Source organism: Osmia bicornis, chromosome 8 (assembly GCF_907164935.1).
Source record: "Osmia bicornis bicornis chromosome 8, iOsmBic2.1, whole genome shotgun sequence".
In the NCBI taxonomy this organism is placed as follows: domain Eukaryota; kingdom Metazoa; phylum Arthropoda; class Insecta; order Hymenoptera; family Megachilidae; genus Osmia; species Osmia bicornis.
Window position 1 is genome coordinate 3,422,025 of NC_060223.1, and position 27,399 is coordinate 3,449,423.

General features: G+C 37.8%; 2 protein-coding genes across 6 annotated transcripts in view; one reads left to right on the forward strand and one right to left on the reverse strand.

The window, feature by feature from the left end:
* Positions 1 to 11,260: 11,260 nt before the first annotated feature.
* On the forward strand, positions 11,261 to 13,161 carry LOC114875759 (WD repeat-containing protein 61). Its single transcript, XM_029186411.2, has 8 exons — positions 11,261 to 11,511; positions 11,614 to 11,723; positions 11,796 to 11,965; positions 12,055 to 12,293; positions 12,371 to 12,464; positions 12,531 to 12,624; positions 12,724 to 12,895; positions 13,041 to 13,161. Exons 1-8 carry the CDS (start codon positions 11,509 to 11,511, stop codon positions 13,140 to 13,142), a joined length of 984 nt encoding a protein of 327 aa, XP_029042244.1. The 5' UTR covers positions 11,261 to 11,508; the 3' UTR covers positions 13,143 to 13,161.
* Positions 13,162 to 13,321: 160 nt separating this feature from the next.
* Positions 13,322 to 27,399, reverse strand: part of LOC114875758 — a 48,468-nt gene continuing 34,390 nt past the window's right edge. For 2 of the 5 annotated variants that reach the window (XM_029186408.2, XM_029186409.2), the window contains 8 exons: positions 25,176 to 25,598; positions 23,853 to 24,044; positions 20,762 to 23,391; positions 20,577 to 20,683; positions 20,349 to 20,477; positions 20,195 to 20,270; positions 19,851 to 20,115; positions 13,322 to 19,770 (listed from right to left, as the gene is read on the reverse strand). In XM_029186408.2, coding sequence (XP_029042241.2) covers positions 15,433 to 19,770; positions 19,851 to 20,115; positions 20,195 to 20,270; positions 20,349 to 20,477; positions 20,577 to 20,683; positions 20,762 to 23,391; positions 23,853 to 24,044; positions 25,176 to 25,598 — 8,160 coding nt within the window. In that variant the 3' untranslated portion in view covers positions 13,322 to 15,432. Of the gene's footprint in view, positions 19,771 to 19,850; positions 20,116 to 20,194; positions 20,478 to 20,576; positions 20,684 to 20,761; positions 23,392 to 23,852; positions 24,045 to 25,175; positions 25,599 to 27,399 lie in introns of all 5 variants that reach the window. The other 3 variants (XM_029186410.2, XR_003789280.2, XM_029186407.2) reach the window with 3 other exon arrangements.

The window sequence follows — 27,399 nt, forward strand, 5'->3', positions numbered from 1 at the left end:
TTTATCGTATACTCGAGCTTCGAATTACTAATATTCCTTTATTTATGAAAGTTTGTATTAAAAAATGTAGGGGAAAATGGAGTAAGATGGCGAATATTATTTGTTGCCTTTTTACTAATATATACCGGTATTAACCCTTTCGCTGCCACGCGAATTATTGAACCTGCACCATTGGGCCACAATACAAATTTCATATTAAAAATTTTATAATGGTAAAGAACTGCGAAATATATTAAAGTAACAGTACAATCTTGCCAATAGCACATTTTTCTTAGTGATGATCACCCGTGACCACCATGACCCAAGTGACAAGACAAGCGCCGGTCCCATGGGACCACCATGGCAGCGAAAGGGTTAAAGTTCAACATGGTCGAGTAAACATTAACAAAAAACAATGTTAAAAGTTAAAACAAAATAAAAATTTCACGAATAATAGTCTATAATATTTTCATACCTTACATTATTAAATAAATAGAAACTTTGATGAAGGTAAGTATTGCATGGACATTTATAAGAGTGCAAAATTAAATGTCACATAGCAATATAGAATAGTTTTAATATTCAATTGTTATTTTGATATTATTTATCTGTTAAATGTATCATTTTTAAACGAAAGAGTTTTATATTTTCGATGAATAATTTTTAAAGGAACAGTGTGAAGTTTAGAGAATGAAAATATGAAATGAAGTACATTAATGTACTTTTACCAAAGTTATCACGACACCGCGAAATTATATTAAAAGATCAAACAGTCGATCTGTGTCCAAGATGTAATCAATTATATACAGATCCTCCTTCAGAGGATTGGATAGAGTGTTACAAGTGCCAATAATGGTGGTATGAATCTCACACCCCTCACCGAGGAACTAAATTATTCAAATATGAAGATTGTATTTGCTAAATTGACATAATCAACTTACCCCAATATAATCGCCATTTTATTTATAAATTAGTTTTCTATTTTATATCAAAAATAACTATAAAATTAGTTTTTATTACTACGACATGTAAGATTATTATAGTAAAATACTATTTCTTTTTTGTATAAGAAATAAAACAGGGTAACGTACACAGTTGTTGACTCCTATACAACGATTAACCCTTTTTCTAAAACATTAAGGCATAAAATATGCCTCGGATGACGGACCATGGAGAAAGTCATAGTTCTAATTTAATTCTGTACCTCATATTATTTTCATTTTTTAAATTTTACACTACCCTTTAAAAATTATTTTTCTAATATATGAAACTCTTTTGTTAAAATGTTGTACATTAATATCCTCGTTTGGGTCACGATTGACTCAGGCTCCATTGTTCAAAGGTTAAATAATAAAATATAATTATGTTTTGCAGCCCGAATACTTTTTTTTCGAATAGAACTATAGTTTGATATTATATTTTCTAATTTTGTAGGGAAAGGGTGAAACATTACATAGAAGTCAATAACTCTATACGCTACCCTATTTTACAGAAAGAGAGATGGTTGAAAGAAACAAAGAAAATAATTGTGATATAGTAATGCCCTAAATATTTTTAAAAATGTATTTATGCTTTTGTAATATTATCAGCAAAAATAATTTATTAAAGGTAAGTACCTCTAGGAACCAGTTAAAAAAATCATTTAGATTTATTTTACATTTATTCATATTTATAGCTTTTCAGATGTTCAACACTTCCGAAAAAATATGTATAAGAAATAAAACAGTTATACTGATTTTCGCTTAGAATATCCATCTTATCCCGTCCTCCCCTGTGTAATAGAAATTTTGCCCCATTGAAAGTTCATGGACGCGACCAGACTGACAGCCTTGCAAGCGGTTTCCACATTCTTCAGGGGTCACTTCTTCAAGTGACTTACAGTTAATCTCGAAATAAAAGGAAATATTTCATAGAAAGAAGAACCGATACCATGCCATTGTTCCCTGATTTACGATAATTTGCAATAATAATAATAATTCATTTATTCCAAATAAAATATACACTCGAAGATCAACGAGAAGGAGGAATGATGAAAAGAAATAAGTATAAAAACCGTTCATCGAAGCTGTCCGTTCGAAGCAAACCCATCGTCGATACGTGCTACTTTGTTTCATCTGAGGTGAGAGAGACGTAGTATATAGCGGAAAGGATTAAAATTTCACGACACCGTTCGTTCAACGACAATATATCCGCGAGAGGTGAACACCAATTAAGACGTTACCTGTGCGGCTGAAACTCGATAAGGGCCAAGGAATGGTCCTCGTGGCCATTTAAACGAACCGAAGAGCACGCTCTTGCAGATAGAGAAGGAACGATGCTGATGCGGACGAGCCACGAGGAAAAGGAACGAACGAAAAGGAAAGAGAGAATTGGCCAGTGAGGAACGGCGAGTGATTCTCCGGTGTCACACGCGCCGCCGCCCTCTTCGAGGCCCAGCTCGTGTTTCGGTTTTCGGTTTTCCGAGAAACGTTTGCGAGAACCTGCCACCCTCTACCTTCCATCGGCCGTCTACCATGGCTTGTCCATCGTCCAGACATTGTCTTCGAAGCACAATGAACCACCTTCTTAACTGAACAAGGTAGGCGATCGAGGATCGCCATGGGAATAGATCCTTCCTTACCGTTAACCCAACAACTGGAATATCACCTAGCTTACCTTAAGTATTTTTCAACAATACTGAAATTATATTTCTGAATTCTACAGCCAGAGTGTATTAAGTCATGCTTTTCAAATTTTAGAGAAAAGTAAATCAAAGCTACATAAGCCTCGTATATTGGAACAATAATTCTTAAAGGCACAGTGTAAAATTTAGAAAATGAAAGTAATATGTGGGTCTCTCTCCATGGCCCGCCATCCAAAGGTTAAAGGCAATGCAATAAAAGTATCGAAATGAATGAAATCGAGGGATATTGACAAACGTTAAATATATAGGATTGATTAAGACACTAATAACCACATATGTACCCCAAAACCTGAATGTATTAAGTCAGACTTTTCAAACTTTAAAGGGAGAGTAAATCAAAGGTGTAAAACCCTTAGAGACATACATGTGATTTTTATAACGCAGATAAAGAATGTATCGTTTTATTGATTAAAAATGAAATTGTATACTGGACATTGTTGCTTGTTAAAATAAAAACTGAATTGGATTTGACACTGCCTGGCTCTGGCGATGGACTTAAAATTTCAGTGATTTAATATCAACATTGTAAGAGAGGGGAGAAAAAGACGTTTCGTCTCGGGATCGTCTGTCAGACTCGTCAGTGGGGCTGACAACAGACGATCCCTGCCCCTGACACCTATCATACCGCAATTTGAACTACATGCCGGGCGACCGCCAGCGAGAACACTGATCACCGATCATCTCGCCGCCACCTAGCGGTTCCCGGCCCGAACCAAAGGCGTCCGGGGAGACGAAACCTTCTCCCCCTCCGCTAAACGCCTACAACATGTCTTGACCTAAACTTTCTGCTTCCAATTTTATGTTACATCTCATCTTGTGAGATTTAATATCATAAATCTAGACAAAGTGTTATATGGCTCTGACGTATCTTTTCCAACGTATCTAGCGTATCAAGCCCAAAATTATTTTAATCTAACACTGGACTTCAAATTGCGTGGTTCTAAAACTTTTTGTAAACTAGTATTAAGAGCCCTTTATATTAGACTGTTTGACTCGGAACAAGATAGACTTAATATTATTTTTAAACTATTGTATTAAAAACTAAACGACTTAGAATAAAATAATTTTTACCGTTAAGAAGAGTGAAGAATCTGATAGAAGAAACAAGTAAAATGTCATTTTTTCAAAAAATTTGGAATTTGAAATTTCACGGTTACTACTGCGACAGTTAATGTAAATAATGCAAAGATTTTACTGGACGACTTAAGAAGAAATACAGATAACAACGTGTCGCAAAAAAGTTCAACCACTGGCGGTGAGCGTTTCTTTCCGCTTGGAGATAGCATGGTATCACGTCGAACGGAAAAGAGAGAAAGAAAGGGAAAAGAAAGGGCAACTCTCGTCTGGTGGCGCCCGCAGACGACTGTTTTTGTTCCCTTATAATTTGGCAGTAGTCGAGGGTTCCTTCACAGAAGGACAGGATGCTCTCGCATGCCTTGCAAGGATCGCGGAGAATTCGGCGCGGCGTTCGCTAAGAAACTGTATCGTCTGCCTTTTAAGTACTTACGATACAACGTAGGATTCCTATGCAACAATATCTTGGACTCAGAGGGAAATGTTTATTGGGACGGTACCGTTGAAAAGTGAAGTTAACTGAGCAGCAAAGAAACTTTCCTGCACTGATTGAGTCCTGCATAAAGTTGCGAAAGAATGTACCGCAAAAGGTGGCAATTTGACTTGAATCTTCTGGCTCTTTCGGTTAATTTGAACGCTTAAAATATTTTCGGCTTTGTCGGTGACACATAAACATACCTTAAGTGACGGTTTGAAATTTCTGTATTTCCAAATTACCAATTTACCAATTTACCAAATTTATAAGTTTCCAAATTTCCAAATTAACAAATTAACGAATTTGTAGATTTCCAAATTATTAAATGTCTAAACTTGTAAATTTCCAAATTTCTAAATTTTCGATTTCTCAAGTTACCAATTTACCAAATTTCTAAATTTCCAAATTACCAATTTACCAAATTTCTTGTTTTTCAAATTACCAAATCTCCAAATTTATAAATTTATAAATTTTCAAATTTTCAAATTGCCAAATTGTCAAATTTATAAATTTCCAAATTTATGAATTAGAAAATTTGTAAATTTGAATTTTGTATCTCTCATACTTGATGGTTGCATGTACTGTACATGCCGATACCCACAAGCTCTTCTGCGAGTTTCCAAACCGTAACTGGTATTGAACGTGTTAATCATCGGAAATCAATTTAAACGAAATCGATTAACATTACAACGCTTACTTTACGGTCCTTTTAAATTGACAGTGAATTAAAACGAAGATAAGAAAAGTACGTGAAATTCGATGATGAAAAATTTTGTGGTGGTTGGAAGAAAGCTGCGTTCAATGTATCGTGGCACGCATAACAATGTACATACAGGCATACCATGATTTGCGGTTGCGATCGGATCAAAGTACGGTGCAAAACGTTTCTGAGAAAAATTCTGGCAAATCCTCGGGTATGCCACTCCTTTTATTACCGGTAACCTTTTTGCGAACGATCGGACGTGAAACGATCGAATTTAAGGAAAACGAGCGAGGAAACATCATTTGATACGCGTTGATTCAATCAATATCTTATAAATATCATCTTTTTCATTCGAATTGATTGATGGCAATTTAATTGCAATGAAAAGAAAATTATCAAAGTGTATACACAAAAATTTACAAAATAATTCTTCAACATCTACTGACTAAAAGTGAATATTAGTAATAATCGAACAGGTTGCATTTTACTTTGGGGGACACAAAATTGTTTATTCCGAGTTTGACAGTTTAATAGTATTTCACGAGCAGAATCCAAAAATTCCGGTTTTAAGCTCAGAGATGCACGCATTCAAAAGTTATTCCTATGTAAAGTTGAGCGTTTTTAGGATATCTTAAGAGGTTACTTTGACGCCATATTGATTTCTACCCATAATTCGTCCAATCAGCGGAGTCATTGCCTGAAAACAGATCACATTGATAGTGGCCATTTTGGCAAAGAAGTAAAATGTCTTTATTTTGATCATCGAACTTACTTAATTCAAAGGAAAAAAAATGTATTTAGAAATACTCTGAAAATATTCAATTTAGAATACATAACCTAACCAACCTCGTCCATCAACATCTGTAAAACACATGTAATTAGAGACAATATACTATTTGATTTTCCCACAAAATGGCTGCGATCCACGTGATCTATTTAGAAACAGCGACTCCGCTCATTGGACGAATTACACATAGAAATCAATATGGCGTCAAAGTAACCTCAAATCATGCTAAATATGCTAAGTATTTTTGAATTCTACTCGTTAAATACTATTGAGATATATAACAAGTAGTCAACAATTTGGCGGCGGTTTAGTATGGTGACAACGCCCAGGGGGCTAACGTAATCCTAACCCTAACCCTAACCCTAACCCTAAACCTAACCCTAATGATACTTTTATATCTAATTATATCTAATGTAGATCAATGTAGATATAGTAATAAAGCAGTACATAAGCGGTCGCACCACGCCAGCACATCCGCTGCCAGTGACGTACACGAATACGTAAGATTCCGATGTAGTAGTAGTAGCAGTTTTTTGCAAATATCTCACAAACCGTTCATTCCCTCAAAATAATTATTTCGGATTTTTACTCCACTCGACTCACTCTTCATAACTATATATGTCATACCCCTGTAAGGCGTTGTCACCATACTAAACTTCTGCCAACAATTTTGTATCCCCCACAGTAAAGCATACTAATAACATAAAATATAAAATCCTTAATTTGTGATGAAAAACACGAAAGCGTAGATAATATGAGCACCGCTGTCTGCTAAAAACATCTACACTCCATGAATGGAACGGCTTCCACGAATAGTACAGGCCAGTTTAAAAACGCTAGCCGACAACGATCACCAGCAACACGTTAAATCCAAAATGTTTACTTAAGATTCTCCCTCGTTCAGCTGGAAATTAGTCGGCTTCTCAAATGTTTCATTCGTTTCGTCATCACAACATTCGTAGCAGGGTTAAAAGCTGTGTGACGTAACCTTCTGAACAAAAAAGCTACGATGCAATTTGCGACGATTGTGTTGCAGTTTAGTTGCACGAAACAAACGTTGCGTGACTTCTCGTTACATCCTAGTAATTAAGTTAATACTGATCTATCCGCGTTCGTACCTAATAAACTGGGCAAACGTAATCGCGAGGTTGAAGAGATTATATCAACAATCTGTTTTAATTAATAAAATAAGGAATATGAAATTGAAAAACTTTTGGCGGAATGTTTCGTGGTTTAATTACGTTAATTATTATACCTATTTTTGGTAATATTAAAATTACGAAAGTATTTAAGTACCGATTAGAGTTGCAACCTGTACTATATTATAGCATTATACTATATTTTGCTAAATTGCACTATATAGTTTTTAAACAAAATATAGTATGCAAAATATATTTTCAATTCAAATTTAATTAAACAATAATTTAATTATCAACCTAACTAAAGTATCCTAATCACAGTGAGTCTCACTCAGCTTTCAATTATGAATATTAAATAGCGAGAGGAAAGAAATAAAATTACAATTAAATTAATAAAAAATGGGTTATTAATTTATATTAGTATGAACACAGAATACCGAGACTTATAATAATTAGTTCGTAAAAATGAATTCTTTGAAACTGAAAGTACAAACTAACAACAAATAGACTTAGAAAAATAAATAAAATAAAAGAAATAAAATTGTAGGTTTTATTTTCTTAAATTTACCTGAAAATACTATATTTTTTTCAAGATTTCACGAAAATACTACATACATCCCCCCACCCCCAAAAAGGACAACCCTAGTACCCATTGAAGCTCCAATATTTCAAATTTTTTGCGAATAATTTTTATTCCGAAAATGGTGAAAATCAAAGTAAAAATATCCGCAAAATGAAAATCTGAAATGTTATTTCTATAGCAATATAAAAAATTGCTGAATGAATATGTATAAATGGATAGGAGTGTATCCAGATTTTTTTCAGTAGATCTACCTGTAAAACGACTGTGTTTTACATTACAACAAAATGAGAGTAAATTATGTTAAAAAATGAGGCTCTCATTTAAAACCTGAAAGTTCGCTCTTACTTTCTGCTATACTTTTTTTTCCTTGCTTTCAGGCTTACTTTTTCTGCAAATCTCGTTATGCTACTTCACGCAAGGAATGTGATTCCAAGTTTTGTGAAATTTTTAAATATATCGTGGGAAATTCCCTTTTTATGGTTACTGTTAAATTTCACAACTTCAAAATTCAAGTATTGTTATTTTCTGAAAACTAATAACAATACTACAAATTAGAATAATTACAAATTACAAAATGCAATAGACTCTCGTTATATTGCCATGCGAACGATTTGAGTTTCACACAAATTTTACAATTTTCTTTTATTTTTCCCCTCCAACTGAAAATTTTGAAACTTAAAACATTTTGCGCCTCCATCCGTTCGCGGCAATATAACGAAAGTCTATTATAAATAAATATCCGGAAGTTAAGAAATTAGACGATTTTTCTTGTTAGAAAAAATACCATTAATTTGAATTATTCATTCAAACAGAGGAATCGCGACATGAATGTACGATAAGACGAAGGACAATCACGCCTACAACTATACTTCCTCGTTCTAATTTCGTTACCGAGGAACACATACACGATTTTCATTATCATTATGAAGATACAGCTGGAGGCAACGAACAAAAGTTCCGGCAACAATTTTGCTATCTTACAAAATGTGCATATAATATTTCAACATCACTTTGTAGCAAATAGACATTTAGTTAAATATTCCACGCAGGCAGTTGATTTAAAATATTTAATCAAATTCAGATTGCTATTTAGATTGCAAATATCATAAGTCTTAGAGGACTACAGCCTCGGGCCCCATTTCCAGGGGGCCCTGTTATAGGCCTTCTATTTACTGAGTCAAAAAATATTGAATGAAATTTTTTTGTATTGCAGCCCTTTTTCTTTACGATTTAATTTTATTTAAAATATATTTCAACTTTCACCAATAAACTGTCAATATTTCTAAATATATCAACCAAGGATGTCCTCAGAGGTCTAATAACCTCGGATCCATCTTTCCAGGGGGTCTTCATTATAAGCCTTCTATTTACTATGTCAAAAAATATTGAACGAAAATTTTTTATACTATTGCCCTTTTTCTTTACGATTAAATGTTATTTAATTTTATTTAAAATATATTTCAATTTTTGAACTAACTTTATCGACCAAGGGGGTCCTCAAAGGTCTGATAACCCCGGGCCTCAAAAATCTTAATCCGCTCCTGATCATAGGAATTTATAGTACCCCATGAAAAAATGATAATCTCTTTCACTTAGACCTCACTTTCGAAATTGCGAAATTCAACGGCTTAGATTCATAGATCAAGGATAACTATCAACATCAGCATCAAAGTTCCGTTTAAATTAAAATTTTATTACCAAAGATCCATTAGATCTTTAATTACACCATAAGTAAATTAAAAGATTCATAAAATTTCACGGATACAAACTTTTATCGCAAAGTTCTATAGGTATTGCTTCAAATGAAAACTAAAATTTAATACAAATTAAAGAACTAAACTTGTAATTGGTTTTTTTAAATAAAGAATCAAGAAACAGGATGCCAAATGGTACAGGAAATAGAATATACAATGGTTTTCTCTGCAGAACGAGCAACATGGATCAGGAAACCAGAATGAAAATTAATTTTCAAGTGGAACAGTAAAAGCAGAACTAGCTCTCTAATAAGAAAAAGAGCATAATCAGGATCGGATGTTCAATAAAACATAAAGAATTCGAAGCGAGTTCATAAATAAAGCAAGCAGAACAACAATGAAATAGAAAATAGAAATTATAAATATTTAATTATACAAGATATCTTAATTCTTAAATATCCAATAAAAATTAAAATTTCCCTCGTAAAATAAACAACTAAAATTTTTACTTCTAATGAGTAAAGTGACGTCACAACAGGAAGAGGCAAAATAAAACGGGAAAGCAACGGTGGAACTGTCGGAAATGAGAACACGCGTAATAGAATTTACACCACCATGATCCCAGTGATATGTGTATTCATAAACGCACCTCCACCGACCCACAAAAGGGACGTGGGATAGTAGTGTGTCTTTAAGGCTGTTCTTTTTGCGCAAAGATTCTTGTTTGGCCGTTTTACGCGCTCGACTGACTCAAGACATGTACCCATGACCTTGCGTTTAGCTGAATAACCTTCGTACAGAGTGTTTCAAAATGATTAGACAAAAATTTCGACATAAATCCCTTGTGTCAAAATAAGAAAAAAAATATATGTCCTTAATCTTACTAAGATGATAAGAATACTCTAGAATAGCATTATTATTCTAGGACGCATAACAAAAATAAAATTCTAAATGTTTTTATGTTTTTTCTTTTTTTAACGCTCTGTATACACGCGTACACACTCGAAGACGAATTGAATCCAGTTCCACGAAGCAAGACAGGCTGCTTCTTCTGTACGCTTGCTTTCATCGTTCGGTCAAATGCCCGCATTATATTCACGGATATTAAATTCACGTTAGAGAGGAGAAACTGGAGAAACATCCGGGGAGGTCTTGCCACCAATTTTAATTCGTCCCATGTGAAACGAAATTACTCTAGCACTACTATAACGGGGCCTTAATGATACCGAAGATAATTATCCAATGGGGATGAGGTTTTGTAAGAAAAAGTTTATCACAGGTCGTCCATGTTTCTATATTTTACGTTAATAATAACAGAGATAATTATATTCTGCTAGAAGTCGTTTCGTATTCCTGTTATGATTATATTAATTATATTCTTAAGCTAGCAATAATTCTAAAAAAGTTGTATACGAACATTTTACAAACGTTTGTAAAATAAGTTCTATAATGCGAACATTCAACCTTATGACGTAATAAGAAAGTACCAAAGCCCGCCATTTTGGTTTAAAGCATTCGAAAGCCGGTATCGACAAACGAATTAAAAGCAAAAGATTCGTGGTTTTTAATAGGAAATTATGTAACAAAAAAAATCTTATACCAGTTGACTTATTGATGCAATCATTATAAGTGAACAATTTTATAATAATCACTCACCAGACTGGAACTGTTGAACGATGATCGGCGACCAGCATGATTGAATATTACGTCTTATGATTAGTCTCTGATCCAGGCTGCTGTTGTTGTAATACCTCTGAAAACAAATTGTGTTAATATAATACAACATACCTAACAAAATCATGTTTATTTATGACTCTCTCTCTTTTCGAAAGGGTAAATGTGACGCCACTTAGTAACAGTTACAAAGTTATTAATAATGACAAGAATTCTTTAATGGTTACTAATTACACGTATCAATAATAAACTACTAACTACTTTAAATAAATGACAATCTCTACTCACCTTCTTTTTTACATATATTTGAGTTTCATTCACTTTTAACTTACAAGCACTAATAACATTACACCACTTATGCTTGCTAAAAGCACAATGGCGGAATTAACAAATAAAATATCGAATTCTATGTATTTCATATTTGTCACGAATCGAATGGTATCAGGTGTACCAACATTATACTACTAAGCACGCGCAGAGCACGCGCACAGCAGGCTGATGTTTATGTGGATACCTAACCAAAACATGTTGTATATATGTTCATTTAAAAGTTTAAAGTTTATAAAATATAAAATAAAATAAAAATATTATATGGATACATAATTTAAGGCTATATTACCGCATTCTATTACTTTCAGCAAATTTGTATTTTTCTTTTACGAATATACATCAGTCTTTAATAATATATTATTATATAGCTAATACGTATTTTTCCTAATGGTGAGAAACATAAATTTGTGAAACATTACAAACACATATATATACATGTTATGTTGTCCATGATGCGTGACAGTTGCAAAGCCGTGTTCGAAATTTTTTCAGTATTCCTTACTTAATAAAACAGAAAATGCTCATGAAGACAGCATTTGGACCTGTGCATGGGGTTGTTTGAAGAAGAAGAAAGAAGCACAACCAGATAATGATGACTCACGGTAATTAACTTTTACATTTCTGTGATATTCCAAATGTGCTCTAATATTTATATTTCTCTTGTTACATTATAGTGATTCTATACAGTCCAATGAAGAAGAGATCCTAGAATATTTAGTAACTGGTTCAGTCGATGATACCGTTAAGGTTTGGGAACAAAAAGATAAGACTTTACAGCTAAAACATAAATTAAGCGGTCATTCACTTGGTGTGGTGTCTGTTGCTGTAAGTTCAGACGGTACAAGTAAGCAGTTGTTTGAAAATTTTTACTTTATTATACTTCCATCTAACGAATAAATATATATTAGCGAAAAAAATATCATGTACTTGTAGAATGTGCATCGAGTTCATTAGACTCTAGCTTAAAATTATGGGATCTGGAAACAGGAGAAAAAATATCAAGCATCGAAGTAGGTCCTGTGGATATTTGGACAGTAGTATTTTCTCCAGATGACAAATTTATTGTATCTGGTAGCCATTCTGGTAAAATACATTTGTATGGAACAGAAAGTGGCAAACAAGAACAAACTTTAGATACAAGAGGTGGAAAATTTACGTTAAGCGTTGCTTTTGTAAGTGTATTAATTTGAAGTGTAAACAAGAAAATGAAAGATTGCTGTTTGTCTTATATTACTGTATTTTTGTTTAGAGTCCTGATGGTAAATATATTGCCAGTGGTGCAATCGATGGAATTATCAACATTTTTGACGTTACCTATGGAAAAGTGTTACGTACATTAGAAGGTGTCTGTTAAAATTTTCTTTAGTAATTTGAATTTGTAGCATATATTATATAATCATATGTTTTAGGTCACGCGATGCCCATCAGATCTTTGTGCTTTTCTCCAGATTCTCAATTACTTCTCACCGCATCAGATGATGGACACATGAAATTATATGATGTGTAAGTAATTTCAAATCCGAACTTTTCTGCTACTAGTCTAACCAATCATTGATAGCCATGAATTCTTGTATTCCTTTATTAAATTAACGTTCTATACAGGAAAGATGCTAATTTAGCAGGAACTATGTCAGGACATGCCTCATGGGTACTTAGCGTTGCTTTTGCTCCAAATGGACAAAAGTTTGCATCCAGCAGTTCGGATCATACAGTTAAAGTTTGGGAAATGGCGCAGCGTCAATGTTTACATACATTTAACGAACATAATGATCAGGTAAGACATTTCTAAGTTCACAGGATGGACAAAACATGTTGAAACTTAAAACAAATTCGTAACATATAAATCTTGTTTATTAAATTGTGACTAAAAATATTTATCTGTAATAGAGGATAAATGTTTAAATAATTTGGTTTCTTAGGTATGGGCTGTGAAATACAATCCGCAAAGAAACAATATCATTGCATCTGTATCTGAGGATAAATCTATCAATCTGTATGAATGTCCAATATATGATAAATAAATTCTTTTTTATAAGGATAGACGAATAATGCGTACATTTATTAGTATTTTTTTTTTTTGAATATTTTACATAATTTCAAGCATTTTTCTTTCTTTTTTTCTTTTTTTTTTTGATTGGCATGTATTTTAGTAAGACAAAATTGTGTCGTTTTCAGTATAACTGAAATCAAAGAAAGTAGATAGTAGCTATTAATTTTATTGTACTGCAATTATTAATATACAAATCATTAAGATGCCTACCAAATCTAAAATACAATATAACCAAAGATTACACTTAAGATCTAGGTAAAAGACAAATATTATAAAAGAACTCTGAAAAATAATCTGGTGTACAGACCAAACCTTGTATAACAAAGAAAATATAAGGGTACCCTGATGTGGTTCCAAGTTGGAAGGGTTAAATCTAATTAACTCGAACTGGAACAGGGTAAAACACTCATAACAAATATATTGAAATAATTCGTAATAGAATCTACTCTACACGGTGTCAAACATTCTCCTTCTAATGAGATTTTAGATTGATCTAACACATGTAGAAGGAAAGATGACACAATATAGAAGAAAACTTAAAATATTGTATCTTTTGTTAAACATTTCAGATAAGCAGCAAAGTTTCTGCTGTTAATGTTTTTTTTTTTTTTTTTTTTTTTTAATGAAACTAAAGAAAAAATAAAATTGACCAATGCAATGCCAATATTTTCAATTTTTCGATCTACAAATACATAATTGATCCGTACACACTCGTAATTGTACCTACATGTATTTTAGAAAGGGTAACCAGTCGAATCAGTAGACGCTTATTACATGCAAATTGATTTTTTTATGTTATTACACATATGACCAAAATAGAAGCTATTTCAACTGTAGATTTTTCAAATAGACTAGAAACTTAAAGTAAAGGATTTACAAAATTTTGTTCTCTTCACGTAATGCCAGTCTAGCGTTACTTAGACCGCTACATTGATATAAACATCGCTACCGCAATTATCGTAACATTCTGTTTGCGTTGAAGATGTCCAAGTTTTGTCCGAATCATCATCATCATCATCATGTTTCTATCAGTCTTTAAAAGTAATTAGACTTTGTATTCGTTAAGAGAATACAAATCAATTATGGTTGAAACAAAATACAGATCTTATCCCTTGCGAATTTATCTAATTACGAAGATGTACAGCGACACTCATTTTTGTTTTATCTTCTGCGATATACACCATGAGTCGTAATACGTATTCGCTAAACCTTTCTACATTCTTCATTCACGTTGAATATATATACAAAGTTGAATAAATAATCGAGCATAATTACTGCTACTTACTACCGATTTTAAATGTCCTCGTCATGATGGAATTTCTCAATAATAATGTATATACAATACGTAAAGTGAATAGGAATGATATATCATTATTGATCTTCGACGACTATCTCACACTTTATCCGTACATATTAAAAACTTGCATCACAACGCATGCAACCAAGAAATACACCTGAATGACCATTCTTCCACATACGAAGAGTCTAAAAAATCATCGAAACACAATATTTCAGTGTCATTTAAACGACCAGGAAAAATATGGGCTGAACTTTTCTTCAGAGGCCCAAAAATTATTGTCTTTTTTTTTATCTCTTTGAAGTATTTAACGAGTGGAATCTAAAAATTCAAGTTTTAAGGCGCGAAATCCACCAGTTCAGAAGCTATGCATGTGTAAAAGTGAGCGTTTTTAGCGTATTTGAAAAGTCACTTCGACGCCATATTGTCTTGTAGCCTGATGTCCAATGAGTGGAGTCGCCGTCGGTAAAACAGAATTATGTACAGAAGTGGCTACCTAAACCCGGTAACCTCAGGTTTTTTTTTTATAAACAATATCCCCTCAGATTTGATAGGAACTGATGGTACTTACACCCAACGAATAGAGTCCAGCTGGCGGCCGGCGAAGAATTGAATGCGGGGAAGAGTCAATTTGACGTCGAAATAACTTGTCAAATACGCTAAAAACGCTTTTACATACGCATAACTTCTGACTCGGTGGATTCCGCGCCTTAAAACTTGAATTTTTAGATTCTACTCGTTAAATACTTCAAGAAGATAAAAAGAAAAGGCCATCATTTTTGGGCCTCCGAAGAAAAGTTTAACCAAAATATGAATACCTTTTTTGCAACTTACTTATCGAGTTGTCGCGATGAAGTGCCGAGTGTGTTGACACACAGCGTAATAAAGCAAATATACAATGACTAGCCTGAAACAAAGAAGCGATACTATGAACGAAAACTTGTTATTTAATAACAGGCTCCTCCTATACTGTCGTCACTCTCGTAGAAGCAGTGACGATGTCGCTGTGACAATCCGTCATTCGAAATTTTTCTTCGCTGTCGTCTGACGTCACTTTGCTTGCCTGCGAAGAAGGAATATCCTGTTTCGGATTGTAATTGAAGGGAGGTACGATAGCGGATGCGGGTGTACGAACATTGCCGCCATTTGCGTGCGTTTGTGCAGCGCCATCTGCGCCATTTGCCGAATCTACTCTTATGAAGGAACCTAGGCGCGATATACGTTTCGTAGGATCCACCGCATCCGCTGTGGAAGACTCAGCGTGCGGTTTCCGTAAAATAACCGAGGCGTCCTCTACTTCTGCCGTGTCCTTTTTGTACGTGGAGGGTTCGCTAGACTTGACGGGTATCTTGCAGGGAGCATCGTTCGCGTTCATTCCACTCAGGTCACACGAATTTCTGTACTTCGTTTTACTGGGTTGCACGCCGATAACCAAAGGTCTCTTCAACTTCGACTTGTATAAATTCGATTCCGGGTGATCGTTCTCTTGGGGCACTCCCTCGAACGTCGAACTGCGGAACAATCTGAAAGCTGGTGGATTACCGACCGGGGAAGGACCGTCCACGCCGTTGGCACAATTGCCAGGTTGCACCCATTGCCTGGTGTCCGGTTTCTCGAACCGTTGCTTGTTCTTACTCTCCTCTACTTTCTTCCAGAGACTCGCTATTTTACTGGTCGCCTCCTTGGCCAGTTTCCTCGTCTGCGCACCTGTCGACGAATTGGACACGATACTGGAATTGCTGTTCGACCTCTGCCCCAGAGGACTGACTTTCCGAAAGATTTTACCATTTTCGATCTGGCCGAGGTTTTGGTTGCCAGCCGGAATTTTTGAGGTCGTGGTTACCTTACCTGTAGGCAATCGTTTAGGAGCCACCATCAGCGGCAACGCTTTGGAAGACTGCATCTTCTCTGAAGCAGCTCCCTTCGTCACCTTCGACTGGTGCGCTTGATGAGTCTTCGGTGCGATCTTAGGTTTGCTTACCGCCGGATGTACCTTGGAGGTGGCACCTCTAATCGGTTTCGCGATCTTCGTTTTTATGGGTGAGGAGGATGTAGAGACCACCGTGGGGGCGTTCTCCACTTCTGGTTCGTCTTTGGTAAATGTACCCTGTCTTTCTAGGGGTTTAACAGGAAGGTCCGGTTTGCTCTCTTGTTGATAGTTGGAGGGAGAACACGTTGGAGGTGTGCTATGTCTTTTCACAGACTTTGTGAAGGTCAGTGAGGATCCTTTCTGAGGAACCGACGCCCTCTTCGCAGCTACTGATAAGATTTTCGTTCTCTTCTCTGCGTCCGTTGAACTGGGAGGTATTTTAGTACTCATGTTTGACTTGGGTGTCTCTTTCGTCGCGACGCTTGGATTGTTGTTGTTTTGTCTGAGCGTGGTGGCTCTGGTAGCTCTGACGATGGGGGAAGTGTTGCTGCGCCCTATGGGTATCCCACTGACAGGGTTCACTTGTTTTAACGGAGATGATTGCGGCGTTGGCTTTCGGGTTATTGGGTTCGAATACAGAGCTTTCCTTCTGCCACGAATAGCCTTTGGACTTTCTGGGTCTGACTTGTCCGTGGCGTTCGAATCGTTGCTGAGGTCCCTCACCATTCCTGGCTTGATTATTCGCGGCCTCTTTGTTTCTCTAGGTGGTTCCTCCGTGTTATTCGATTCGTCGTCGCTTTCGCTTTCTACCGCGTCGGGATACCTGATGTCCTCCTGTGACCTGGCTGTTTCAATTTCACATTCTGGTTCTGGTACGTTTTCCATCTGCTGTGCACAAGAGCCTATCAGTTTCTTGGAAACACCATTGACGAATTTCATTCGCAAATTTCGTTCCGACTCAGATTCATTGGACACTAAACTTATAGTCTCGCAATCCAGTAATCCATCCTCACCGTTCTCGTTCGTCTTATTCGATTCGTTCAAAGTATTCAGTACAATGGTGGCGTTCTGTTCTAACATGGTTTGGATTTCATCCGATTGAATGTTACGCGGCGAGTCGGATACTCTTTCTTCCATAGTACCTGATGCGACACCGTTCTCCCCCTCTCTGAAAATACACTCCGAGTCGTTCAGGGTTCTTGTGCGATACCTTTCCCTGTTCTTCTTCTGCTCCATGCGGTTTTTGATCAACGTTTTGCAGGTGGGAACTTTGGAAAATGTGGGAATAGAGGATTTAACAGGGGTTGGTGATTCCAGTTTCTGAGCGTTCTCCTGATCACGAGTACTATCAATTTCTTGCTGAGGGTTCTGATCTTGGTTCAAGTCAGGAAAAGGGTTTTCCAGTACCTGCGTCTGGAACCTGGCTCTGTCTTCCTGTCTACGTTGCTTAGGCGTCAGCTTGGAAAAAGGTGAACACTTTCCACGTGGAACTCTACTCACTTCACCCTTTGCGTTCTCTCGTCGCTCTGCTTCCTTCTCCTTCTTGTCCATCTCAGCTGCTATGGTGTACGTCTTGTACCTCTCCTTGGCCAAATTTCGTTTCTGCTTCGGTGTCAGATTTCTGTGCGCCCGTTTCCTGGGCGTAGATTCGGCCGAGCTAGTGCCGCAATACTCTGACGAGATAGGAGTAACAGCCTCGTCAGTGTCGTTGCCCACTTCGTCGATCCTTTCTACGATCGGATGCGGAGCTTCTTCCGTGTGCAAATCCACGTCGATGCACAAGGTATCGCTGCAGATCGTTTCAGTCGCCTGCTCCACCGTCGATTCGTCCATTTCGCAGACTTCGTTGAACAAAGAAGGAGGGTTGATGTTCTCCAAGCACTCGCTCAGACTGTTGTTCCCGCTATTCTGCATAGCTTCGGCGTAACGCATGCAGGTCATGGACAGCACGTTCGCAACGGGTTTCAGCAAGTCGAACACAACGTCGCTTCCGGTTAGGCTGTGCAAATAGTGATCTTTAATCTCTGCAATTTCCGACGTGATACTAGCGACGCTCAGCATGCTGTTCTCCATGTCACCGACGTCTGGTAACTCGTCCATCATCGAAGGTGGTTTGACGCTTTCCAAGTGGGAGCCAGTGCATTCGTTCAACAGATTCTCCAAGCTCCCTGTGTGACTCTGAGTTTGATTAAGAGCTCGCTTGGCTACGACGCCAAGGGGAAGGGACTTCTTGCGACAACCTCGAGAGTCTGTGGAGGACACGCTCTTCACCTGGAGTGGAGGAAGGGACGTTGAATTGCACCTGTCTCGATTAACGAACGATTCGCTGCAGTCACCTGATCCAGCGTAACTGGCCGTCAAAGACAACAAGCTACCCATGGAGGATGGAGGCTTGATCGCTTCCAAATCCATGGACGTCATACTGGTCGTGTCGAATTCGTTTTGCCTGTTCATTTCCGCGTCAACTGCTTCCGCCAATTTGATTGCCTCTCTCTGAATGATCTTCGAGTTAGTCATGTGCCCACTCTCGCTGCTAACCGTCTCTACGCATTCGGAGGTGATCGTACCTTGTTCCTCTGGTACGTCGCTCTTGAACGAGGCTATGATGGGAGCACTGATGCTGATACTGGGAAAAGAAATCTCATTAGGAGAATCTTCGTTCCATGTATCGCTTATTATGCTCTGTTTCATTGCACTCGAGTCCCGTTCTCGTATCGCTTCCGTTTGTTGCACCAGGGTCGCTGTTAACCGATCCAGCGAGGCGATCATGGCATCGGGATCTCGCTGACGACGATACACTTCTTCTTTTTCAACGTACTTCATTGTATCTCCATTTCTCTGTGACGTTTTGTGCTTTGTGCCAATTTCTTCTTTTTTAATACCATCCACTTCACATATGTCGTTGTAAATTTTACTATCCTCATCCGAATCGTTATGCCGTTTCTGTCTAAATTCATTGACCGTATTGGATTTCATCGTGCTGCTTTGAATGTTGTCAATGGTCTTCGTTGGTCTAGACTGTATGCACAATTCTAAAAGCGCGTGTTCAGATTGTTCCACGGAATCGATGGATTCGCTGCTTTCAGAATCTGTTACTTTTGTGTAAGACTGTTGCATGGACAAGTTCTCTGTAACTTTGTCCTTTATTTCTGATGCTTTCTCGTTGTCCCAGTTGATAGCATCGTCGAGGAGATCATTGTGAACCAAAGATGATATATCTTCGTTAGACTGAGTATCTATACCGGACAAATACTGCTGTTGATTCGGTTCAGTATTGAAAACTATCGTTTCCTGTAGTTCTGGACTGTTTCTCAGATTCGAGGGTAACGAGAAGTTACACAGATTATCGTCGTCCATTATTGAACTCCCTTTATCCAATTCATTCTGTAAAACTTTATTCGTTTCTTTCAGGGAGATTTCGTGTTCCACTATCTGCAAAATAGAGAAATTTTTCTTTGAACTTTTAAGCACACGTATCATCGGAATGCTTTGAAAAAGTTTTGGAAATATACCTTTTGCATAAATTTCGTTGTACTTTGGTTATAATCAGATTCAATATTTACATTTGCTGCATTATCCATCATTTGATTTTTACAAATATCTGAATCTGTTATTTCTTCAGATTCCACTTGTTTCATATCAAGACTATTCATGGTAGAATCGACTGATGAGTTGCACTCCATCTGATCGAGTGCTATGCTTGTTTGGTACCTGGTTAAAGTGCTCTCATTTCGTGCAACCTTCTCAAAATTATTTCCTATGAACGAATGCCTGTGTCTGGAAGAAAACAGAGGTAAGGCATGTAACTAATAAGGTAATTAAGAGATGCAATAAATAAATTAATTTCAATAATTACCTGTTATTTTGCATTCCAATATTAATGCAAGCTGTAAGCAGATCTTCATCGTCCTCATCCCCATCACTGACTTGATCTAAACATTCGGAAGAGGTGTTTATATTTAATGTGCAAGGCATATTACGCGTATCTCCTTTTAGTTCAAATTCCTTACATCCTGAATCATTAGAAGCCTTCAGTGTACTGATCACGTAAGAATTAACTCCGTTTTCAGGAAAATTTTGCTCACATTTTTCATTCTTTTCAAATATAACATTTTTAGTTTCATATTTCTCTTCTGTGACTACAATAAAATTACACATATTTAAAAAAGGATAGTAATTTCAATGAAAATCAAATTGTATCTTTAGAATAGATATACAAGTGATATTAAATATGTTACCTGATTTAATTAGAGTTGTTGAGTTGGATGCTTTGTACTTATCATCATCATCATCATCATGGTACTGTAAATTACCTGGGGATACTTGTGAAAGTGTAATCCTCAAACTGTTAATAAATAAGAAGAATTTTTATTTACTTCATTACAATTAATTTTCAAAATAATCATACCAAAAGTGTACACACCTTACTGGACCATTTGTAGACGAATGAGCATCCTCTTCAATATTATTATCCTTAACATTGCCTTCAAAGTAATGCAATCCCTGACTTCCTTTAGCACCCTTCTTCACCGTGCTATGAAATTTCAATGGATCCTTTTCTTGCAACTTATTTCGTTCTTGCAATTTCTTCGAGTTCCTCTGTCGACTCTCATCTTGCAAATCCGAGGCAGAGGCTGCTCTGGAACAATTCAAAGACGTGCCATGAGGCGTTCCCTCGGTGTAGTAAGTCTTCAATGTGTCCTCGTGAATCAGCTCCTGCTCCGCGTTTGGGAAATAATGCGAATGTTGTTTCTCTTCATCCTCCAAGCTACGCTCAGCGTAACGCAAGCTGTAATCGGTGGGTTGATCCAGATCGGTAACAGCGTAGTCGCTGAACAGATTCCCCTCTGTTCGGTGGCTAACAGTCGGGGAAATAGCTTTTTGTATGGTGTTCAACGAGTTGTGCTGATGAAGCACGTTACCAAATCCATCTTTGACTGAAGAGCTAGTGCCAACGAAGGACAGCGTGGACGAGGTGTCGATGACCGTCTTAGTAGTCGAATATTCTGCTTTTGTGCAAACGTTCAGTTCAGTTTCATCAGGGATACTGGACTGACTGCCACCTTTCAACGAGATACCCTGAGGCAAATTGTCTTCCACCGAGGAGTGCAACAGATTCTGGGAGCAAGCAGATTCCTGGTCCGGTGCCGAGGACCAAGAAATGGTTGAGTTTGTGCATCTAAGGTCACCCAGGCCATTGAATCCGTCCGAGGACTTCAGACGATCCGGAATGGCATTTTTGTAACGCAGAGTGTACTTTTTCTCAGAAGAGACCTTGTGTCCTTCTTTGGACATCCCGGCGTCGAAACCAACCGCGGCGTGCAACGACGAAGACTGCTGCTTGATCTGAACCTCCGTGGGAGACAATCCGTTCAGGACGTGACGATTCACCCTCTCGAACATGGTGTCGGAGTGAGTACTTGTTATGGAGCGCATAGAGTCTCTGCTTTCGCTTCTGGCGACTCCGTTGCATTTAATGCTGGAGGTACTGGGCTGGTTGTGCAGCTGATAGGAGCGCAGGGTGCGTGTATTGATGCCTAAGAAGCTGTGATCTACTTTGAAGGAGAACTTGTCGTCTTTGTTCGTCGGGGACGTGCTCGGTTCGATATTGTCACAAGTCTCGGCCAAGTTTTGATCTATCTCTTGTTCCAGAGCCCTCTGTCTGCGTGCGACCAAGGTGGGCAAAGTCGGAAGGCCCAGTCCTCTTGCCGTTGAATCTAGGTGGACGAGATTGTTACAACCTGGCCTGGCGCTTAGCAAATTCTTCAAGGCTGCGCTCGAGCCCATAGAGATCATCTTGTGCTTTGAGTGGATCAGACTGCGAAGCATGGGGACCGCGCCCAGGTCCCAGAGCAGTCGCTGATCCTGCGGACACCGGGCAGAGAGGTTCCACAGTGCTCCGCAAGCATTACTGACGACGGTCAAACTAGGTGAACGTAACTGCTGCAGTAGAACTTGCAGACATCCCCTCTCCCTCACGATAGCCCTATAATCCTCCCTGACTGCGATGTGGCTGGACACGTTCCTCAGTATACCTCCGGCATTTTCGACGATGGCTAAAGTCTTAGAGGGTGCTTTATAGCTCAGCATGTCGACGAGAAACGCGAGCGCGCCGTCCACAGCGCAGATGTCCACTTTGTTCGTACTACAATGCGCCGAGAGATTCCAAAGCGCAGAAAGTATCGACTTGAGGGTCGATTCCTTCCTGCCCTCCATCGCGGCTTTCATCAGCCCAGTCACGGCTCCAACTTCCCTCAACGTTTGCTTGCTGCTACTATCGGCTCTCCAGGACAGATTCCTTAAAACGCTCGCGGTCACTTGTCTGAGATCGTCACTGGGACTCCTCAGCTGAGAGACCAACGCCTTCATGAACTCCCGAAAGGAACAGAGCAACGCTTTGTTGTTCCCGTCTCCGAAAGTGAGGTTCGTTAACGCCATTCCGGCGTACCTACGGAGGGTGATGCAATTTTGATCGTCGCATTCGCTACCGTGAGCCATGTGGTCCATCTCGATGAGCTCCGCGACCGCGTGCAGTCCACCTAGCTGGCACATGGCGTGACGATGAGCCTCGTCGAAGGAGAGCTTCATTAACGCGGCTATCGTTGGTCCGGGATGCCTCTCCAGATCGTCAGGAACCTGTCCCGTTTCCAACGATGTCCTCAGGGCTTGACAGTAGTCCCTCAACTGTTCCAAAAACCGGAGCACCCTCGCTTCCCTGCGTCCAGCTCTTTCGTCGCTTTTAGCATGAACGATGTTGTGCAAAGCTCTCGATGCTTTTTCCCTCGTCTCTGGATCCTGTCCTGGCGCGTGAATCAGTTGGACCAACAGAGGCAGACATCCTGATTGCCTCATAATCAGACAGTTGTCTATAGAATTGCTCATGGAAAGGAGAGTCGCGCTCATATCCTCTCTGCCTTCCGTGCTACCTAGCATGCCTAACAAGTTGTACACCACGTCCACCTTCGCTCCTAGTCTTCGATCGCCTTGCATCTCCGAGGAGCAGCCGAGAGCCGTGCCAGAATTCGAGGAGAAGCTCATCACGCTGGCTACGTCCTGCGATAGAGGGTAAGTGTCATTACTGTATCGCTGCTCTCATACATATTTACATTTTGCTTAGAATTCATCAATTTCATAACTGGGTCTCGGTGCTTGAAAAAAACGATATTATTGATTTTAATAGAATTTATAATCAACTTTTGATGTATTATGTTTGAAAAAAAAACGAGAAACAATACAATCAGACTGCTAGTCATTTATACATATGCAATAAATGACCCATTTTTGTTAACGAGGTACATTTAGTTGAAATTGTTCTTTTATGTAAATTAAATGTTAAGTAGTTGTATCAGATTAATTAATCCCTGCCCTACCATTCATGTTAATGTTTGTATTACCTATATTTTTTGTATAACAATTTCAACATCAATAATTGATAAAACAGTTTTTTTATTTTGAAATGGATGTTATTTTCTTCAAGCCCTGCTATACGTATCTCATAGAGAAACGTAACTCACATTATGTACAGTAGTTGACGTGCTTTGTTGGGGGGAAAAGCCCATTTGTTGATTGGCCCATACGTCTCTTCTGATGGGCCAAGTTCCTCGATACGAGGACGGTAATCTGTGGCTCTGCACGGATGTGTCTGGCTTGTTGTCTTCCTCGCTACTGCCACCCTCATTGTAGCGTTTGTTTCTTCTTGTATAAATCTATTGAACAGATTAATTAAATTAATTTATTTCAAAAATTCGTCATCTTCTATCAAAAATAAAAACAGCTAATTGTAAGCTTCTTTTCGATCAGTTTCGTCCCAAAAAGGATGTTTCTCAAGGTTGCTGCAGGTAAAATAATTCCGTCTCCCTCGAAAGCGCCTTACGTTTCCGCGCGAAACCGCAAGAAAGGAAAAAACAGAGGAATACAATAAATTCTCGCGAAAATGTTTAGGGTGGCGAGTTAAAGGGCGGTGAGATAAGAAGGGAGAGAAGAAATGCAATGTACGTGTGCGTACAAACGTGTACACCCGTGCGGGACAAAGACAGAATGAGTTCTCCCCGTAAAATCAATACGAGTCTACGTTGGTGGAGGTGTGTATAGGGAGGACTCGTACTCTCCACAAGCACGAGGCAACCCCAGTGGTTTTCAACCATTTTTTTTTATCTCCAAATCTCATTCTCACTCAAAACAAAATACACTTGCAACGATAAACAAAGTAGAAGAAGAAATGCAAATAGAAATGACATCCTAAAAATTGTATCATAACTCATTACGTAATAATGCAGCAGATTATTGCACAACCTTGAAAATTACTCCCATTATTTTGAAGCTTTTAACTAATATACGACATTATCATTAATTAACAATTTTCTGTTTTTTCATTTTGATAGATACCTCACTGTTCTATGTTAACATAACTTTTTCTATAGATAATAATAAATGCAGCTGAAGATAAGTTAACTATGAGATGTTACATTTGTTATATAATTAGTGATATACTGATGACAAAGCATTTGAAACGGGGATTAAGGAAACTGAATGAAAATATTAGAAATGGCAATCTCTAATGATCAATATGAACTACTTAATGGCAATGTTTGAATGTCAAGTATCTTTTTGAAGACTCAAATAGATAGTAAAAATCAGATTTCTTCAAGGTAATGTCACTGATAAAACGTCAATCCATCGCATCCACTCAAGTTCAGCTGTTTCAGCGGAGAAACTCATACATTATCGTCATCATCATCCACGCCTATACACACACCTGTCATCATACAAACCATGAAAATAATTAAAAACAAAAATAAGGTTTAGACGAAGAGACGAGATCGAGAAGATAAATTTACCTCTGGACTTGGCGTGGACGACCTTCGTTCGTCCTCCTCCTTGACTTCCGGCTCCATAGCATCCTCTTTGCTGGTCTCAGCGATCACAGTGCCGAGGTACAACCTTGGCCTGAAGTTGACGGCATTGACAGGCAGAGATATTGAAGAGGACGAAGCTGGTTTCAGCGAGTTTTTCACCAACGAGCATCTCGCGGACGTCGTCGCCGATGCGACGACGGGGTTGAACGCTGCGCCGTCCGCCGACGACTCCAGCTCGTGCGCCGCGACGCTGGCAAGGGGCGTAGGTAGCTCGATGCCGTGAGGGCGCCTCTGGGCCCTCCACGAGCCGGCACCTTCCACGCTGACGCCTATCGCCGAATCGTGAGACACGCGACACTCGTCTGAGAATCTTTCTGCTCTTTTCTGGCACTCTTCAGTGTCCTCCTGCAACAACGCGTTGTATCCAATTAGACTACTTCAAATCTTTTTCCTGTTTTAGTTGTAGCACAATACTGTTGATATTTAAAAGGGTTATATACCTTTGGTAAAATAAAAAAATGGATTTTTCAAAAATTGTATATTCTTCTAGAATATTTTCCCAAATTTTATAGTACCATAAAATTGTACTTTTGTACGAGTACCGTTAAATTTACCATAAAATATCAGAATGAAGAAAATTGGGGAGATACACCTCGGGTAATTTTCTTGTGAGTGGACATAGAAAAAAATTTATTCTTTTCTTTCGACTTACTTTTGTTTAAAAAATCACCCCCTGTCCGACTGTACTACCCAACCTGAGACACCCTGTACAGTCCAAATTTTCAGAAATTACTAAGGGAATTACATATAATAAGATATATGTACATGTTGAATATGTAATAAACAATAATTCTGCATCTATAAATAAATTTTTTAATTTTTCTTCTTATTTAACAGCTCAAAGGTACGTAACCCTTTAACATACAATCAATTGTGAATAAATCAATAATAATTCAAGGTTCATTAATTGATTTTCAGTGAACAGCCGATGATACTATACGATATAAAATTCGATTTAGAACAGAAAAATTCATTGTTTACGTGCGAGTAATTTATAACTTCCTATTTATTGAAACAACATCTGCAAACATTCGATACGATCATTTCATAGTGGCAATCGGAATAATGTTTGGGCTATAATTTGTTATGTAACGAGGCGTGGGTGGCAAGTCTTCATCATGTAACATCCTCGTGCATACAAGAAGAACGAATAACGACGGTGTCACTTTCAATTGCTGGCGCTAAAAATAATACCCAGAGCAAGTAGATTCTTAGAATGAATATTTTTTTATATCAGACACTGATATTAGAATGATTCGTCGTCGAATCATTCGTATCTCTTCCAGAAGACTTTGATATTTCAGAATATCTTTTTTTTTAAATAAAAGGAAAAATAACCAGAATTTATAGCTATTAAATAGTTCATATCGACACGTAGATACTCGATACCAATCGAGAAATTGAAAGCAGCCGCACGATATTGCTACTTCACAGCGGAACACCATCGAGCCGAGATTGCTTTCCCGAATTCCACGGTTCATTCATTTTTATCCCACTCAATTTAGGCTTCGTTCACGTGTACTTCTCCAAATAAACATCCCGCCAGAGAAAGCAGCATTAAATTTACTCGAAAAATCGTTTCGGTTGTTACACTTTCTCTTCGATTCGCGGAGCTTCTTTTTCCATTGCGAAAGGGTTAAGGATGGTTCATGGGTTTCTTAATTTATATTACAAAAATTATTAACGAAACATCGGTGAAATATACAGGATGAGACAAATAAAATGTTATAAACTATTATCTTGAAAACTGTAGCAGCTATCGACCTAACTCTTTTTTTTAAATTAACCCTTTCCTAATTTTTTCTACTAAACCGGCAAGTTAATTTGTAATACGTTCCCATAAAGGTGTTTTCATTTTGATCGAATATGAAAAAAAATTCCAAGTTGATTGGTAGCCTTCTCAAATATACATACGAGTGCAAAGGGTTAAATATTGTGCAAAAGTGTTCCAGAACTACTGTTGGTCTCTTAAAAGGGTGGTAGCTGGGATGATTCTGAACAACATTTTCCTTTGGCAAAATGTTGCTTGAAGTTTCGTTTTTCAATTATTAAAAACCAGATTGGTCAGTGTTTTTCGTTAATAATTCAGAAACGAAGCTTCAAGCAACATTTTGCCAAAGGAAAATATTGCTCAGAATCATCCCAG